The sequence below is a fragment of the Aptenodytes patagonicus genome, chromosome 2 (genome assembly GCF_965638725.1).
Source record: "Aptenodytes patagonicus chromosome 2, bAptPat1.pri.cur, whole genome shotgun sequence".
NCBI classification, from domain to species: Eukaryota; Metazoa; Chordata; class Aves; order Sphenisciformes; family Spheniscidae; genus Aptenodytes; species Aptenodytes patagonicus.
The window spans coordinates 103,365,569-103,384,347 of record NC_134950.1 but is presented as its reverse complement, the minus strand read 5'-3'; the positions used below and the strand labels follow the sequence as shown (position 1 = coordinate 103,384,347).

The window sequence follows — 18,779 nt, the reverse complement described above, 5'->3', positions numbered from 1 at the left end:
CATTTAAGAAGTCATACCAACACTAGCAAAAGAGGTTATACTATTAGGCAACTATAAGTTATCCAATTCTGCTGAGGAGCAGTAAAGACATGGGCACTTAACTTTAAACCCTTAAGTTGTATAACACTTTAAAATAGGCCATTAAAACCCCCAGAATGATGAGTATGTAAAAGCACAGACATTTCTCACACTAACATTCAGCAAGAGAGTATTTTTTCAAAACAATGGCTTCTCTAGTCCTTGAATTGTTTTTCTAGTTTTGGGGTTTTTTAATGTGAAGAGCTGGGACTAAAGGCAACACAATATTAATTATGACATATGAGGGTATTTCTCAGTATTTACTGTAATCTGAGAAATGAATAAAATGTTTCTCAGGATTCTGTCCTAATTTCCCTTAGGAACTATGAATGTGGGCGTTAAGAGAAGGGATGCAAATGAATGCTCTTCTCAACAAGAAAGAATTTATCTCCAACCTCAGAAAGCATATTGATGTCAGAATTACAGATATATGAAATTGCAAACAACTTCAAAATTATCTCTTCTCATTCAAGCAGATTAGAACATGTCGCTCGTTGCGTGATCCAAAACCACTTCTGTATGTAAGCATCTGCCAAAAGGCAGGCAGGAAGTCACCTTACAATGTTGTGTGCTAACCTGTAATCAGGTTCCAGTATGTTAAAGCTGTCTCATTTTCTGAATCAATCTTCAAATTAATCAGAAGCGTAGCACTGAAAGGAATCATCTGAAACTGCAGGAAACTATATATCATAGTTACACAAAACAGAATCAAGCTTGTTTTCCCCCGACAACCTTTTTGTCACATAGTTTAACTTGAAAATTTGGGATTGTGTTAAATTCTGGTGATCTTCCTCTTGGGTTAACAGAGTAACAGAACTGTGCAGTGCGGGAAGCCACCTAGTGACGAAGCAGGACAAGTATGCCTGGAGCTGCCCAAAGTTTTAATAAGATGACGCAGTTGGAGCATGTGATTACTGCTGTTTTTCTCACTGACTTACAAGTTGTGTGGTGTACTGGAGTTTAGAGAATTGCATAGTGATTTCTGGCAACTTTTATGAGTCTTCCTGAATCTTCTAAGTGAACTGTGAAATAGCAAGTCTTCTGAAGATGAGATGTACAAGAGCAAAAGAAAATGTACCAAAATGTATAAGGAGAAGGTTTGATGGAAATTTTAAACTCATGATGGCGCTATATGCAGAAAAGTTAAAATTTGTGAGGCTGAGAGGAAATAACATAAGGGAGACAAATGTGCAAAAATGGAAACAATCATAAAAACCTATTTTTTTCTAACTCAATGCAGAAGTCATTCAGCAGACTCAAAAGAGGAAGCTTTCATGAACCAGAAGAAATAGCTGTAGAATTTGTGTGTACTTAAACAGCATTTCTCAAAAACGGAGAGCTCAAGAAATAGCATGAACACAAAACATTGCACAGCAAGAATTCAAGGCCAGTAATGCTTGGTGTGTACAAATAATGTGTCATAATGATTTTTGCCTATGGCAAAGAACTTTACCAACATGCATCTCCTGACTCCACTGAAAAACCTCACTGCATGTGAACAGCATATGATTGGACTACGTAAAGAGCCAAGCGGATGATGCAGATTAGATGTCAATTTACTTTGACATGTCGGCAAAATGCACCATTGAAGAAACAGGCATGAAATCCATCATCCTACAAACAGGGGAATGAAAAATATGTGTTACAGTACAGTTGGCATTATTAGCAGATAGTATGGAATTGCCGTTGTATGTTATTTTGAATAGTAGAATAATGCCAAAGAAACAACTATTTACTGGAATAATTCTTAGGTGTCATATGTCAGTAAACTTAATAAAGGACTGGCTGAACATTTCTTGGAACAGGACACAACGTATGCTGTTCATTAAAAACACGCTTGTCCTAGATCCATTCAAACAGCATTTAACAACAGCAATGAAAAATATAATCCAAGAAATGAATACTAGTCTTCAAGTCATACCACAAATGATGTCACAACCACAGGTATCTGATGTACTAGTGAAAAAGTCCTTTAAAGACCCTTTGAACTTTTTAATTTTTTTTCTCTCAAAATGACTCTTGGCAGGGGATCATGCTCTAATACCTATAGGGAAAGTAAAGAAGCCCAGTTTGGGATTACTTTGTCATTAAATTAAGACAGCATGACATCAGAGAAATTCACATGTTGTAGCTAAAGGGTTTCACAAGTTCTGTACTTAAAATCCCATGCATAGAGTTGAAGTTCAAAGAAGTGAGTTCAAGCAGTGAAGACTCTAAAAATGAGAAAGAAGTAGTATCGTAAGGAGATTAACAGTGGCAGAAATCATGAAAACGTGCAAAGCTGAAAGACAACAGTCAAAGCGTTAAGAGAAAAAAATTACCTTATTTCAGGCAAATACCTCGTGAAAAGTATATACCCTAATTATATACTGAATACAGGTATGTAATAAACTTTTTGTGTATAAACATCTTTCTTTTTGTGAGGGATCATCTTGAATTGAAAGTTATCTTCCTTTCAGGTTAGCATGGTAGCAAACATTTACTCTAGAAGAATCTGCAAAACATCTATATCATATTCACTACTCATCAAAGCAATCTTGTATAATACAGGTCAGCATAAATGGCAGAACTACCATGTGCAACAGTAATAGAAATTGAAGACATCAACAGCTTCCACCTTCCCAGGAGCAGATGGGAATTTATTATACTAAACTCCAGATAGTCCAACAAAGTTCACCAGGCCTAATACCTACTGAGGAATGAAGAGGACCATAGCCGCCTCCACCAATATAACCAAAGGGGTAACTCCTCCTGCCCTCAGCTGTTGATTTCAATGAGCAGCTCCCATTAATGGGCACTAGAGGCTGGGGTTTTTTGGCACTGAAGGAAGTACAAGTCTACCCTACAGAATCAGCTATGGCAACCTTTGATGTTTGGGGAAAGACAGAAATCAAGCTACTCAGGAGGGAGGAAACAGTTCTTTCCTGGCACCAATCCAACTACTTTCTTTCCTGCTTTCTTAAATTACCTTTCTACATAGGCTGCCCAAGGAAACTAACTAGTAAAATGCAATACTTCTCACTTACTCTGTATGAGGAAGCATAGGTGAGCAGGCACGTTCTCAGCAATGGGGACACAGAACAAGACAGACACACAGAGAACAGAAATGACTACAAGCACAACAGTTGGTAAGATGAGAATGTGAGCCACACTGATGTATCATATCTTTATAATAAAACAATGGATTTTTCCGTGTTCTCAGTGAAATTGTTACCATGTAGCACCTACAGATTTTATAGCAGACTGTTATAAATAATTCTTCAAATGTGAATTATTATAATTGCAAGAAATTAGTAATAACTGAAAAAAGCGATCTTTCAGACACTGTCATCAATATGCTATTTAAATATCTAATTAGGAAATAATGACCTTGGATGTGAGTTACAGTAAGTTGCAGTGGAAAGAGACCTTAGGCAAAGAAGTAGACTGTTAAAACTTTCTGTTGTAAACAACTGTTTTTCCTTTTCCCTCTGTTACAGCAGTGTGGTTTCTGCAAGCTTTGGAATACTAGCTTTTCAGATTTTATGATTAAAATGCCTTCCATATAGATACACACGACTGTGCCATCTATCATTTGCATTATGTAAATTATTTTGTGAAGTGTGCCAAAGCAGAACAGATTGATATCTGGTACATGCATGGATGAAATACATGCTTAGTATACAGTATAGCTAGAATCTAAATATATGTACATGCAAAAATTGATTAAAATATAAACAAAAAAGCCTAATGCAGAGCTTTGCTTTCAAAAACACATACACTATCTTCCCAGCCTTTCTACCTTCTCTGTTTTCTGAGCGTAACTGACATGACAGGCTCTGGCATGTCACAGATGTTTGAGCTAAATAGTTATGAAAAGTGTCCATTTAAATATTATAAGCTAAGGTAGGGCCAAAGTAATTGTACCACTTCATATTTCCTGGGGAATTAGCTCTAAGCATTTACCTGGAATTCAAGTAAAAGTAAACATAATATGTGGTAATATGATATGTAATTATATAACTGTATTAATTATAATCAGAAGAAATACTATTTTGCCTCTAAGCACAATATTGAATGCAAATCAAAACGTATATTGATGTTGTATTCTAAAATCAAAATCTTTCAACTGCAGTGTCACATGAGTATCTTGAAAAGTTAAACATTAAAATATAGAAAAACCTATATGTTATTCATGAACAAACTAAACCAAGTAAACTGAAGACACAGAATTCATCCTTGTAAATATTCAGTCAATTATTTTTACAAAATATGAACAGATTCGTAATTCAGACTCATTATTCATTCAAGATACGAGACAGCAATATTTTAGGAGAAGATAGAAATGTTGAAAACATTGTGGCATAGTTGGATAGACAAAAGTATATAAGCAGTTGCCAAAAAACCAAGTCTATCACTGTCAAACAGTAGGTAATCCAATTTTTCACATACCAGAAAGATTTCCATTTTCCACCCTATATATATTTTTATCTAGAGATTAACAATGTAGGAGGGAAGAGATTTGAGTTCACATCAGTAAACACAGAAAGCCAAAGAAATAGTGGTTCTTCTGCTGAACTGATGAGATTATTACTGAAATATCCCACTAATTTCAGCACGGGAGAGCAATGGCTTCACAAGCTCTCAGACTTGAGACACAATATCCTTTCCTAAGCTATCAAAGATATTTTGGTATGGTTTAAAGATGGTGTCTCCAGAAAAGTCATCCCACTTATAAAGGAGTCAGAGATGATGTGAATGCACAAAGCATTTTCAAAGGTAGACCAACAGGTGTAGATGATGTTTGCTGAACGCCACAAAAAGGCAGAAGTCTAGCTCAGCCAGTTCAATTCGCCAAAAATCTGGACAGGCAACACAGGCCACTGCAAGAGCTCAGGGATTTAACAGTCACAATTAGGGCCTCTTTTTATGGCCTTACCAAATACTAATATGCTACCATAATTAGAAAAATTCTAGTGCATCCTAGTTGATCTCTATACTACTTTGCTAAATAACCATTTTAAATAAGAGACTATCACTCTTCAGACAGGCTGGACCACGGTAAATATGCAGTTAATCAGCACAGGGTGCTGCTTTATAATCCACATCCACCTTGTTTATGACCACATTCACTTTCTGGAGCTCCATAGTGCCAAATAATAGTGCGGATCTGCAGTCACTCTGTGGTACACGGGTCTCATATGAAAGTGGAAAGGAGGGGAAGAGCAGACCTCTTCTGGAGAAGACACACTGAAATGGTACAGCAGGAGCAGAATATTGCGGGATCAGCACTACAAGCCCAAGCCACTGTAGGGCAGCCACTCAGTGTCTGAGTGATATAGCTGGACCAGAGCCAACCAGGTAAAACAACCCTTATGGAAATAACATGAATCACCACCACCCCCCCCAAAAAAAACCCCAAAACCCCAAAAATAACAACAGACAATAATTTCAGCACAGACAGGCACTTACTCTAGCTTCCAGTGCTGCAAAAGGAGTTGTGTACCCTGAGCCACAGCCCTAATCCTCAAAACAAACCAAACAACCCAAAGACAAACACACACACACCCCCCAACAAAACCCAGACAAAACAAACCCCACAAAACAAAAAAAAGACAGACCCTAAATTGCATCAGACCAGTCTCCCAACTCTGTGTTCAACATGGTTCAGTCCTATGTCATGTGCCCCTGGGCCCCTGCTTCTGCACCTGAGCCTGGTTAACACTTGACTCACTGCAGTACTATCAGATTAATAACTAGATGCATGTTTCACTGGTAAAAACCGTAGCATCCTCAAGTGCTCCCAAGGACCTCAATATCTCGCACTGGAGTATCTTACGCTGGCAAAGGAATAAATACTGTTCTAACTGAAATCTACACATCTGCCAGTGTACTGGCACCAAATGATTCCGAAGCAATAATTACCCCTCCATCAAAGAAGGCAAATAGAGCCACGCACTTCTCTTCCTGATCTTTCTGTTGTAAACCCCTCAATTCTGAGATGATGCCACTGCCTCCCTACATACTGCCATACAGGGAAAGCCACTGATATTTCTTGTTCACGAGACATCTCAACCAACTGCAGCAATCAAAGAGACGGAATATGATGTGCTTTTAATACTGAAAACAGCCTGAAATATGTGCTGATTCAATGAAGACTACCTATAGCAAAATCAATCCACACATACCACCAAAGACTTTCCAGACCTCTTACCAGCGTTATTTTACATTTTTTTCTAACCTAACACCACCTCACAGGTACCTAGTTATTAACCACCAAAAGTAAGTAAGGAGAAAATCATCTAGTGCTGAGAAGTTTTAGAATGTGACAAAAGTTAACTAAATCAAATATTTCAGATATCCACATTAAAAAAATTATAGAGTTAAAAACATTTCACTTATGTCCTCTTTTTTTGGCACAATTTAAGAAAAAACCAAAACCAAACAATTACCTACACTTTTATGGACATACAAGTCCAGGGTATTTTATATACTTGATCCTAAACAAATACTGAAATGCAATATATAGAAAGACTATTATGTGACCTCATATAAAATTAAAATGCAACTCTTGGAGAAAATTCAATCCTCATACTCCCCAATTCATCATAAAACTGAAAAAGCGGCTTAAAACAGAAAGTTATGAAAGAATAGAATTTTAACCTTTCACAATTCATAACCAGGGAAATATTCTTGCCTGGGAACATCAGGATTGACAATAGTAACTGTAAAGCTTATATTTTTTACGATGAATTTTTGGTTACTTGATTCATAAAACAAACCAGGTACTATACATAGAACTACATTTTTTTTTAACTCATCTGCTAGATTCAGATCCATCAGCAGCTTAGAAACATTCTGAATAACCACCACTACAGAACTTCAAAGCATGGCTTAAAAAAACCCTACAAAATTGCAAGACGCATCAAGGACTTGTAAACAAAGTCCTAAGCACTACTATGTATGTTCACTATCAACACAAAGTTTGCTAGCAAGGACTGTCCCGTGAGAAGAAAGTTTGCATTTCTTCAACATTGAGAATACTACGTTTGAAGTGTTATGCCTTAATTAGTATTTAAGACTCAAAAGCAGATCTGAAAATCTTTCTGAGATAAAGTAACATGCTGATCTTCTGTAAGATGCGCTAGCACTACAGGAATAATCTATCGGATTTGGTTGGATGGGTAATTCTAATTTACTTTTCATTTTAATAATGCTTTTAAAAGCCCTTCTCCCAAAAGAAAACATACACAGATGTGCAGATTGAGAAGTGGCCAGTGTTTCTGCTGAATTACACAGTCCTCTCAGTACGACTGTGGTTCTGTACTCCCCCAGAACTACACTCAAACCCAGATGCTCAGTTTGCTGGGCTGAATCTTAAACATCTCCCTGTGCTCTGAGTAGCTTAATAGGGGAATCTATAAAAGTAACAAGAGAATGGGACTATATGGGATTCATGCAGTGTCTTCAGATGAGGGGGAACAGGCAAACTTGGACAGAGACTTGGTCCTTTGATTATGTTCATACTGCAAATTTAACACGAGTTGCACCAGATCTTAGCTCTCAAGATAGTCTAATGCATGCATGCATGCACACTGCTATGTTCCTTTTAGTTTTGAATCCCCTGCATAATGTGTGCTTAGATTTCTTCTCTAGCCAGCCACATCAGCAGTACAGAAAGCACTTAAGTGAACCTATGTGCAAACCCACCCAACAGTAAGTTCTAGTGTTCATACTACACTCCTCTCATACTTCCCAAGGCATCCAGGCAAAGCACAAATAAAATGGTATTTGAAATGTATATGAGTGGTAGCAGCTTGGATATAACGGAGCTCAGGCCATGCCAACAACACAGATACATCAATAAGTATAATAATAAATAGTCTAAGCTACCAAGTAGAGTTCAGGATACAGAATTACTTAATTAAAAGGTGGAAGGACCAAGTCTTGATCCCATTAAGAAGAGCTGTCTAAATGGCTACACAGGTTATGAGACTGGCACTAAATGAAGATTAGATCATGAGGAGAAAAGATTTTTCCCGAGATCAAAATGAAGCTGTAATGCAAAATGGATTTGAGAACATTTCTCTTACTTCAAACTAACAGAATAATCACATTAGGAGATTAGTGAAAAAATTATGCCTTTTCTCCAAACATCATTTAACATACTATTCTACTACTATTACCTTGCTTGTTCCAGTAAGATGACCTGTACAATACATGCTTAGGACATAAATAAAACTGAAAGAGATTGAACCAAATGCCCTTAATTCAAAGCAGAAAATTATTTTGGAGGACAGGAACAAATCACTGTTTCTAGGTTCAGATCCACTAGTATCACTGCAGAACTTACTAGATATTAAGACAACTATCCAAGCTCCACTGGAATCACTGATTTTTATTAACTGCCTATTCTATAGAAAAAAAATTGAATAATTGATTTGAAAAATGTTTCCTAAGTGATAATAGAGAAAGCAAACAATACAGGAAGAAAAGGTCACTTATTCCTTAAGGAAAAGTTACAGAAGTCAATCTACAGCTTGTATGGGATACTGGGATGATAAGGATTCCTTATGTATTTGGCACATGGAAAAATTAAGATTCTCTAACGTATCTTAGTGTGTCAGAGAAGTCTGATAAGTCTCTTGTCCCCCTATTCTGGCACTCAACCATAGTCTCCGCGAACATACTTGGAAACTCTGAAACATGTTGCTCCTGGGACGGAAGGTTTTCTCTAGTCATAGTCTGTTGACGGAAACCACTAACTGCCATGGTAAATTAAACAGATAAAGATAGCTTGGATTTCTAAATGAGAAAACAGCAAACCTCAGAGCAACCAAAATTAACAGTAGAAAAACCTGCCCATTACTTCTGAAAAAAAGCAAACATTGAACAAGATCCAGGTCCCTCTGAGGGCATAGCAACACCTTTTTAGGGACAAATGCGCCACTGCGTCAAAACTCTGAGCTGGCTCACAATGGACAGAAGCAGTACTTGTCTTCACAGATATTCCATACCTAATGGGGTTTCATTTTAGTTTGTTTTAAATTATTATTATTATTATTATTATTATTATTATTATTATTATTATAGACTGCATAGTGTAGTGGAGACACAGTATGTTTGTCCCTTGATAGGACAGACTTATTCATGCAAAGGAACAGCTGAGGAGGCTCATGTACAGCAGCAGCCTGGGGAAAACACAGAGGGACATGTGCATATGTAGGCATGCGTTTGTGCATGGGCAAGTAAGGAAAAAGTTCATAATTATACAAGGACAGAACCCTTCAAGCCCAGGAAATTTTTTCTTCTCCATGTTTGAGAGAAGAAGGAATCAATAACAAGAAGCCCCAAGTCAAAATTACTGAAGAGAATTTGACATAGCAAATCTTATTCTACAGTGTTGCATTTCAATTGCACCCACATTCTCAGACACAGTTGTATGAGAATGAGACACATCTTAGCAATCAGTGTGTTTGAAGACTCCCAAAAATAAACTGGTCCTACTGAATTCTCAGAAGAATAGTTCCAGCTGGCAGGTGTCCATGTACATAATGGTATTTGTGCTACTGGAAAGTGAAAGGGGTTAGTGTGAGCCGTCAAAGACTCCAGCACTTTGGAGCTGAGGGATACACATGCTCCAACAAGCCTTTTCTTTCCCCACAGAATTACAGAAGAGGCCAAGAGTTCATTAAGACCCCACATGTAAATAGTAACATACCACCATCTGTCACAGCCCTGTGGGCACCATCAGGCCTTAACTGACCTGACCAGCCTCAGCTGCTGTCTCCACCAGCCCCCTCTGGGCCAGGAGCCCCAGTTAAGCTCAGGCCTATGTCCCCAGTCCTGGCTTGAGCTTAAATACCATGCCTGCCTCCAGCCCTGTGCTCATCTCCAGGATGGACCTCAGACCTGCATTATATGTAGCCACCTCTCCAGTCCTGCCTCCAGCTCATATCCTTCTGATCCTGACTGGAGCCTCTGGATAGGCCCAGACCCTGGTTGATCATTTGCCATGTCTGGGACTGCTGATGGGTCCTACTACCAGCCCCCAGCTTTGCCCACAGTGCTCAGGCCCCACGGCACAGGGTGTCTTGTTGGTGTGGGCACTGCCTCTGCTGGTGGCACCCTCGGGTCCCTTCTTGTCCTCCCCTCAAGGAGCAGCCCTGCCCATGCTCCTCCCAGACGCTATCACTCAAAAGCATCAGAAAAATATATTTCTAAAGAAGAAATCACTATTTTTAACTAAGTATTTCTTACTATTTTAAGACCTTCCAGTCTGATCCAAATTCATCTCTCAATAAAGAGCACTGTACCAAAAACTAATCTTCAAAGTTTTCTCCAGTCTTTACACAGAGAAAACAGCTCAGATCAAATGTTGTGTTGGTACTAAAAATTGCCATAGCCAGGCTGCTAAGGCAAAGCTGATAAAATGAACACAGTCCAGTCACAGTAAGTAACACATCAAAATATTTTTATATTTTTAGAAACTGCTGAGCACTGCTGCCTTTCTAAAGCTATGCTTTAATTTTCAAACCCAGAGTAGTAAACAAAAGTCACCTGCAATACACAGGTGGAGAGACTGGGGAGGGGGAAGGGGAAGAGAAGGACAGGAAAACACAATAACCTGTATTTCAAGAGACACAGGATTCCTTGAGCATGCGATATAACATAGAATGGGACATTAGTTAATTTAGATGTCTTATACAACTGACTTTTTTGAGGTTTTTAGAATACTCTGGTCTTATCAAGTCATATTTGACTTTATTCTCCATGAAATAAATATATTTTTGTGGTTTCTAGTATTTTTTAGATTATCATATGGTATAAAATACATATTCTATTGACCTGAGAACAGCAATAACTACTAAGCAAAGTAATTAGTGTTTGTAAACTACCAGGTTCTAAATAAAAGGTTTTGCAAAGGTAACACGTTAGGGAGATGTTAATTGTCTGCAGTTTGATCAACTTGGGAAATAATTTTTTTAAAACCCACTATGAAAATACGTATGTTCAAAATATTAAAAAAATTTTTTTTTCAAAGGGTTGTTACTCTCATCAGCCCCCTAATGCCAAGTGTATATGCCCTACAGTACCCTGCCTGTATTAACCTCTATAATTAGGCTAGCAATAACCTGGTATTGGAAATAGCAATACATTTTACCATCTTAAATGCACTACAACAAATCAAAAGACATGTAAACAAGGCCATGGCTCAATCAGTTGCACCCTGACAACATTTACAACTATAAAGATATTATTACATCAGATTGGGATAAATATTAATGGAAAAGAAAAATTTATACCATCTGAAACTTAGACACAACCAAACATAAAAGAATACTTTGCTTATTTTTAATCATGAAAAGGATTTTGATCACATGGGCCCAAACAAGATGTCGACAGGAAAGACAGTAAGGGAAAAAATTTAGATCACTTAAAGTAACTGCACCAGAAGAGCTCATACACAGACTTCAAAAACAATCAATGCATGAAACAGCAGTTTAAAAAGGTATTATAATTCAGCAATATGACAAAACATCACCCATACGTTTACCATAAGTCAGCAGAAGAAAAAGTAACCACACTAAGCCCTGAACTGGTATTCTGACCTAAATAGCACACTAGGTTTTACAGCAAATTATGAAGGCAAGATTAAAGACAAGAGAGAAAGAGGAGAGTAGCAACACTCTTTTATGAAATGTTTATGAATGTGCTAGGCAAACTGAAAACAAAGAGAGCTAAGATCTACCACGTTGTTTTTCGCTAAGCAGGAAGTTCACACCTACCTGGGATGCCTAGAGCAATGCATTTTATATTTTACCACCTGGGAAATTACTACATAAGTTGGAGAAGATGGGAAAATCAGAAGAGGACTTGTGTGGGGGTTGTTTGTTTGTTTCAGGTTTTTTTAGGAAACTGACCAAATGGGAGATGACCAAGTGGAGCTGAGAAAAGGAATGCATGGAGGGAAGGAAGATGAAAATAGAATTCCTCAAAGCAGAAATACAGAACAGAAAAATGCTTGTAGTCTTATGGAGAAATGGGCATCCAAATTTGCTTGATAGGCAGAGGGTAGCTTATTCAAACAAAGAAAAGGCTGAAATATAAGCATGATAACTCTTTACAAACATATTAGAGGTACAAGAAGCAAATAACTATACCTAGTCTAGCCATTAATACATCTGGGCTGACAATCAGGTGTTTACAGATCGTAATGAGTTACTAATGATATTCTGGAACTGTGTTCTCAGAAATCAAAAGAGCACAGGGGGAAAAAAAAAAACCAAACCACCCATACCAAACTCTAAATGCTTTTTTCTTCTCCAATTTTCTTCGGACTTTTTCTTTTGAGAAAGAGTTAGATGAACGTACAAAAAGGACTGCATGATTGTATGCAGCCCTGGAGCAGCAGAAGTCTTGTACCCAAATAAGCAGGGTTTTATTTTCCAGAAAGAATGCCATTTAAAATCTTTTACTATTTAAAAGTGGTCATCCTGCCTCCTTCTGTGTAACTTAGGAGTAATACACCAGGCCTGCAGAAAGAGATAAATTGAATTCCTCAGCAGTACTGAATGTTTTATAAGTTTGGAAGATTCTTACCCTGTATTGATGGAAATGATTTCTATCAGTGGATTCTTCCTAATCTTTGGCAAATCCAGTCGTGCTCCCCCCAGACGTTTTCCATTATCCTTTTTCTGACCCAGCAGTCTCACAGAATGACCTTCAAATAAAGCACAAAAATGCAGTCAATACAAAGCACAAGTCCCATCGTATTTGTTTTGACTTGCTCTTCTTCACAAGTAGTGTTTACACTTCGAAGATTGAAAATGAGAATGAGATGTAGTAATTTATTTCCACCAGCTGGAGCATTTAAAAAGAGACACTAACAGGTAAAATAAATCATGTTAAAATGAACAGATTATTTCATCCAATTATCTTTTCACACTTGCATTTTCTGGTTTATTCAATTAAAATGATCGAAGCAGTTTCATTTTCAGATTCTCGAGCAAATATCAACAAAGCAATATTTAAATAAGTTGTATGGTGGGATTAAAATATTTTTCCCCAAAATTTCATTCAAACCTAAATTACTACGTAATAAACAACTAAATATTTTTAGCTTATTATATGGAGAACCTCATATGGAGAACCAATGCATTTCAGTCAAAGTTACATGACTCTGTAAGTCTGAGAGAAAGTGCTGTGAAGCATATCCTGATAACAAGTTCATGGCTAAGCTGACTACCAAGATTTACATATATTCCTCCCACACCAAGGAGACTGCAGGTCAGAAAACTGCCTCAACTCCTTTCCTGAAGCCAATATTATTCAGAGAGTAAAATACAAATACTATCACCAAATGCCTACAACAGTACATCAGTCATACCACGTCAAGTCCTATATTGAAAGAGCACAAATGACAGGGTTCACTAATATTCAGAAGCAAGATCTAACAATGAAGAACAAAAACAATTACGTGTATATATTATTGCAACAGGTAGTGTAAAATGGGCCCAAGTTATAAACATAAGACTTGTATCATTTATTCCACAAAGCAGATAAAAGAGAGCAAGGGAAACCTAATGCTAGATACCTGAAAAGAGGTGGAAAGTAACCGCTACTTGGAGTGGAGGAAAGAGAGAAAGCATGTATCTGTTGAAGTTGGAAAACTCTTAGATAGTACATGAAACTACAGCTACAATCTGTTAAGTATTTCAGAAAAGAAAAAAAACCTACCCTAAAAAGGAAAAGGGTGGGGGGCGAAAGGAAAGCAATGAACTATGAAGTACTACCTGAGCTACATTTAGCACAGCAAAGTAGATAACCAATTCAGATCAATTAAAAACCATTTTCAACCGAATCTCCTAACTTACACTACCAACAGCTATTTACAAAACTAATTCATCCATCAGTTAAAGTCTTTCTCCACTACCTGTTTTGAGGAGTCATTAATTAATTTTTTAATAATGTGGCATTCATACTCTGAATTTATTTCTGTGATACGGCAACAACAACTTGGAAATAAACAACTACTTCTGGCATACCATCTTTCTCATTTTTTTTAAGACACGTGAAAATTCTCAATCGAAAATGTGATCTAATGAAGAAGTGAGCAGGACTGGCCTGATATCATATTGGTTAATACTAAAATGAGACATCATAACATCAACAGGAATTAAAAGGTGCCATTTTTGCAGTTGCATTTGACAAAAATTTCATTACATCCTGCTGTGAATTTAGCAATATGGTACTTGTGCTATTAACATTTGCTAAATTATTCACTTCTACCATTTCATGACAATAACAGCAGTATTTTTGTCTCACAATACAATCAGTTACTTTCCAATCCAATGCTCCATTAAGGAGTCGCAAGCATGGCACCATTTTATTTACTTGTATAACAACAGTGATTGCATTATGGTAGGCATAAAAATTAAACTAGAAGCAGAGAACATTCCTTTTTGTATTTCCTAATACTGTGGTTTATTTGGAATAAACCAGTTTATCCATTTTTTAAATATTCAATTACATTACCACATTAAAACTGTATTTGGATTTATGGCTGAAAATATAGTGGAATGATTTACAGTTTTCTTAAAACAATCAGGCTTAACAACGTAACAACAAGCTACCCAAAATTTAAAATTCATACATTTAGAACTGGGGTCAAACCACCACTCTGAAGTTTAAAAAAACAAAACAAAACAAACCACAAAAACAACCTGCCCCCCCCCCAAAGTAACATCTCAGAGAGCAGAATCAGTGAAGCGTGATCTCCTCTGAATGCATACCCTCACAACGAACAGCTATGTCCATTACTGCTCTCTAGTAAGAACTTAGCTCATGCTCTCCCTTTCTCATACTGGGAGCATTAATCAGAGGCAAACTTTTTCATGGAATTTCTGGAAAAAGAGTATCCTTTAGACTACAAAACTTGTCACAGATCTGTTTGAAATTTGTCAAAGGACTAAAAACTAGTAAGGAGGGAGGGAAATGGAGATAATGACAGACCTGTGCAGGAGGCACAACTTTATAATCCGTGTTTTCTTAGGAAAACAGGAAAAAAAATAAACACTATGGTAGTCTAGAAAATCTTGTTAACCAAAAGTACTACTTCTACCTTCTCACAGATCTCGTGACTTCCATGATTGGAGTGCTGCAATGGATGGCTATAAACTCTTCAGAAGGGACAGGCGAGGAAGGAGAGGCGGTGGGGTGGCTCTGTATGTCAGGGAGTGTTTCGATTGTCTAGAGCTCAACGATTGTGATGATGATGCGGTCGAGTGTTTATGGGTGAGGATGAGGGGGAAGGCTAACGAGGCAGATATCCTGCTGGGAGTCTGTTATAGACCACCCAACCAGGATGAAGGGGTGGATGAAACATTCTACAAGCGGCTGGTAGAAGTCTCTCAATTGCTAGCCCTTGTTCTCGTGGGGGACTTCAACTTCCCGGACGTCTGCTGGAAATACAACACGGCAGAGAGGAAACAGTCTAGGAGGTTCCTGGAGTGCGTGGGAGACAACTTCCTGACACAGCTGGTAAGTGAGCCTACCAGGGGAGGTGCCTCACTCAACCTGCTGTTTACAAACAGGTCTATTTGTACAGACCCACATCTGTACAAGGATCTGTACACATCTGTACCCCCCACCAAGGACTGGTGGGAGATGTGGTGGCTGGAGGCCGTCTTGGGCTTAGCGACCATGAAATGGTAGAATTCTCCATTCTTGGTGAAGTAAGGAGGGGGGGCAGCAAAACCACAACCATGGACTTCTGAGGGCGGACTTTGGCCTCTTCAGGACACTGGTTGAGAGAGTGCCTTGGGAGATGGTCCTGAAGGGCAAAGGGGTCCAGGAAGGCTGGACGATCTTCAAGAAGGAAGTCTTAAAGGCGCAGGAGCAGGCTGTCCCCATACACCGTAAGAAGAACGGGCGAGGAAGACGACCGGCCTGGCTGAATGGGGAGCTCTTGCTGGGACTCAGGAAAAAAAGGAGAGTTTACCACTGTGGAAGAAGGGGCAGGCAACTCAAGAAGAGTACAGGGATCTTGTTAGGTCGTGCAGAGAAGAAATGAGAAAGGCAAAAGCCCAGCTAGAACACAATCTGGCCACTGTCGTTAGAGACAACAAAAAAAGTTTTTACAAATATATTAATGACAAAAAGAGAGCCAAGGAGAATCTCCATCCTTTATTGGATGCGGGGGGCAACATTGTCACCGAGGATGAGGAAAAGGCTGAGGTACTCAATGCCTTCTTTGCCTCAGTCTTTAATAGTAAGACCAGTTATCCACAGGGTACTCGGCCCCCTAAGCTGGAAGACAGGGATGGCGAGCAGGATGAACCCCCCGTAATCCAAGAGGAAGCAGTCAATGACCTGCTATGCTACCTGGACGCTCACAAGTCTATGGGGCCGGATGGGATCCACCCAAGAGTGCTGAGGGAGCTGGCAGAGGAGCTCGCCAAGCCACTCCCCATCACTTATCAGCAGTCCTGGTTAATGGGCGAGGTCCCGGACGACTGGAGGCTTGCCAATGTGACGCCCATGTACAAGAAGGGCCGGAAGGAGGATCCGGGGAACTACAGGCCTGTCAGCCTGACCTCGGTGCCGGGGAAGATGATGGAGCGGTTCATCTTGAGGGCGCTCACAAGGCATGAGCGGGACAACCAGGGCATCAGGCCCAGCCAGCACGGGTTCATGAAAGGCAGGTCCTGCTTGACCAACCTGATCTCCTTCTATGACCAGGTGACCCGCCTAGTGGATGAGGGAAAGGCTGTGGATGTGGTCTACCTGGACTTCAGTAAGGCCTTTGACACCACCTCCCACAGCATTCTCCTAGAGAAGCTGGCGGCTCATGGCTTAGACAGGTGTACTCTGCGCTGGGTCAAAAACTGGCTGGACGGCCAGGCCCAGAGAGTGGTGGTGAATGGAGTTACATCCAGTTGGTGGCCGGTCACGAGCGGTGTTCCCCCGGGCTCAGTTTTGGGGCCGGTCTTGTTCAATATCTTTATCGATGATCTGGATGAGGGGATCGAGTGCACCCTCAGTAAGTTTGCAGACGACACCAAGTTGGGCGGGAGTGTTGATCTACTCGAGGGTAGGAAGGCTCTGCAGAGGGACCTGGACAAGCTGGATCGATGGGCCGAGGCCAACTGTATGAGATTCAACAAGGCCAAGTGCCGGGTCCTGAACTTTGGCCACAACAACCCCATGCAACGCTACAGGCTTGGGGAAGAGTGGCTGGAAAGCTGCCCAGCAGAGAAGGACCTGGGGGTGCTGGTCGACAGCCAGCTGAACATGAGCCGTCAGTGTGCCCAGGCGGCCAAGAAGGCCAATGGCATCCTGGCCTGTATCAGAAATAGTGTGGCCAGCAGGAGCAGGGAAGTGATCGTGCCCCTGTACTCGGCACTGGTGAGGCCGCACCTTGAATACTGTGTTCAGTTTTGGGCCCCTCACTACAAGAAAGGACGTCAAGGTGCTGGAGCGTGTCCAGAGAAGGGCAACGAGGCTGGTCAGGGGTCTGGAGAACAAGTCTTATGAGGAGCGGCTGAGGGAACTGGGGTTGTTTAGCCTGGAGAAAAGGAGGCTGAGGGGAGACCTTATCGCACTCTACAACTACCTGAAAGGAGGTTGTAGCGAGGTGGGTGTTGGTCTCTTCTCCCTAGTAACTAGCAATAGGACAAGAGGAAATGGCCTCAAGTTGCGCCAAGGGAGGTTTAGATTGGATATTAGGAAAAATTTCTTCACTGAAAGGGTTGTCAAGCCTTGGACCAGGCTGCCCAGGGAAGTGGTTGAGTCCCCATCCCTGGAGGTATTTAAGAGATGTGTAGATGAGGCGCTTAGGGACATGGTTTAGTGGGCATGGTGGTGTTGGGTTGACGGTTGGACTCAATGATCTTAGAGGTCTTTTCCAACCTTAATGATTCTACGATCTTTGTCTTTCAGATGTTAGGCAGGTTACCATATACATTAGGGGAAAAAAACAAGAACAAATAAACAAAAAAAACCCCGTTAGGACACTTGCACATAGAATATAACTCACTAGGGAGCGTAAGACCTAGCCTCTCTCACCTTCAGAGACTTTCCTAATTCAGGAAAGAAACCCCAGCTGTGACCACCTCCCAGGTGATCCATGAATGCTAACACCCACCTCAATCTCACACCCAAGCTCAGGAAATCTATGGTCTGGCGATCAAATACGGTAGCTTATTTTCACATGACAGATGGCCACAGTTTTTCCCATATTCCTACTGAATGACACTGAAGTTCAAGTTAATTAGGCTTGCAGAACCTGTGTGGTGCTCAAGAAAGATAACATCCCTGTACTTTTCACTCCAGACACCAGAGCATTAAAAAAAAAGCAGTGCTGGGATGTAAGTTTTAGCAGCGAGTTTAATGCTTCCAGAAAGCAAGCAGCATATGCATATCCAACTACAGTGATTTGTCCTGCAGGCACACTTTTTTTTTTTTAAAAAGAAAGAAAAAAACCCCCTCAGTTACAGTATCCGTGACCTTAAATCCTTTTTCCCCTACTCCATACAAGGACTATTTTGTTTCATTTTAAGTAATCGCTAAAGCATCTGTTTACAGCATTGTTGCTATTAATAAAACATAACTTGATAAACACTGAATCATACTTTTTCACATGCTGTAGATCTTCCCCCCCCATACTTATTTCAAGAAAACTTAAAAATAAATATTTTGTTGTCTTCAATAAGGAAAAG

General features: G+C 39.7%; 1 protein-coding gene across 1 annotated transcript in view; it reads right to left on the bottom strand.

The window, feature by feature from the left end:
* CDKAL1 (CDKAL1 threonylcarbamoyladenosine tRNA methylthiotransferase) overlaps window positions 1-18,779 on the bottom strand; it is a 440,703-nt gene that overhangs the window by 257,015 nt on the left and 164,909 nt on the right. The window contains exon 8 of the mRNA XM_076330630.1: window positions 12,661-12,781. Within this exon, the coding sequence (XP_076186745.1) occupies window positions 12,661-12,781 (121 nt within the window). The remainder of the gene's footprint in view (window positions 1-12,660; window positions 12,782-18,779) is intronic.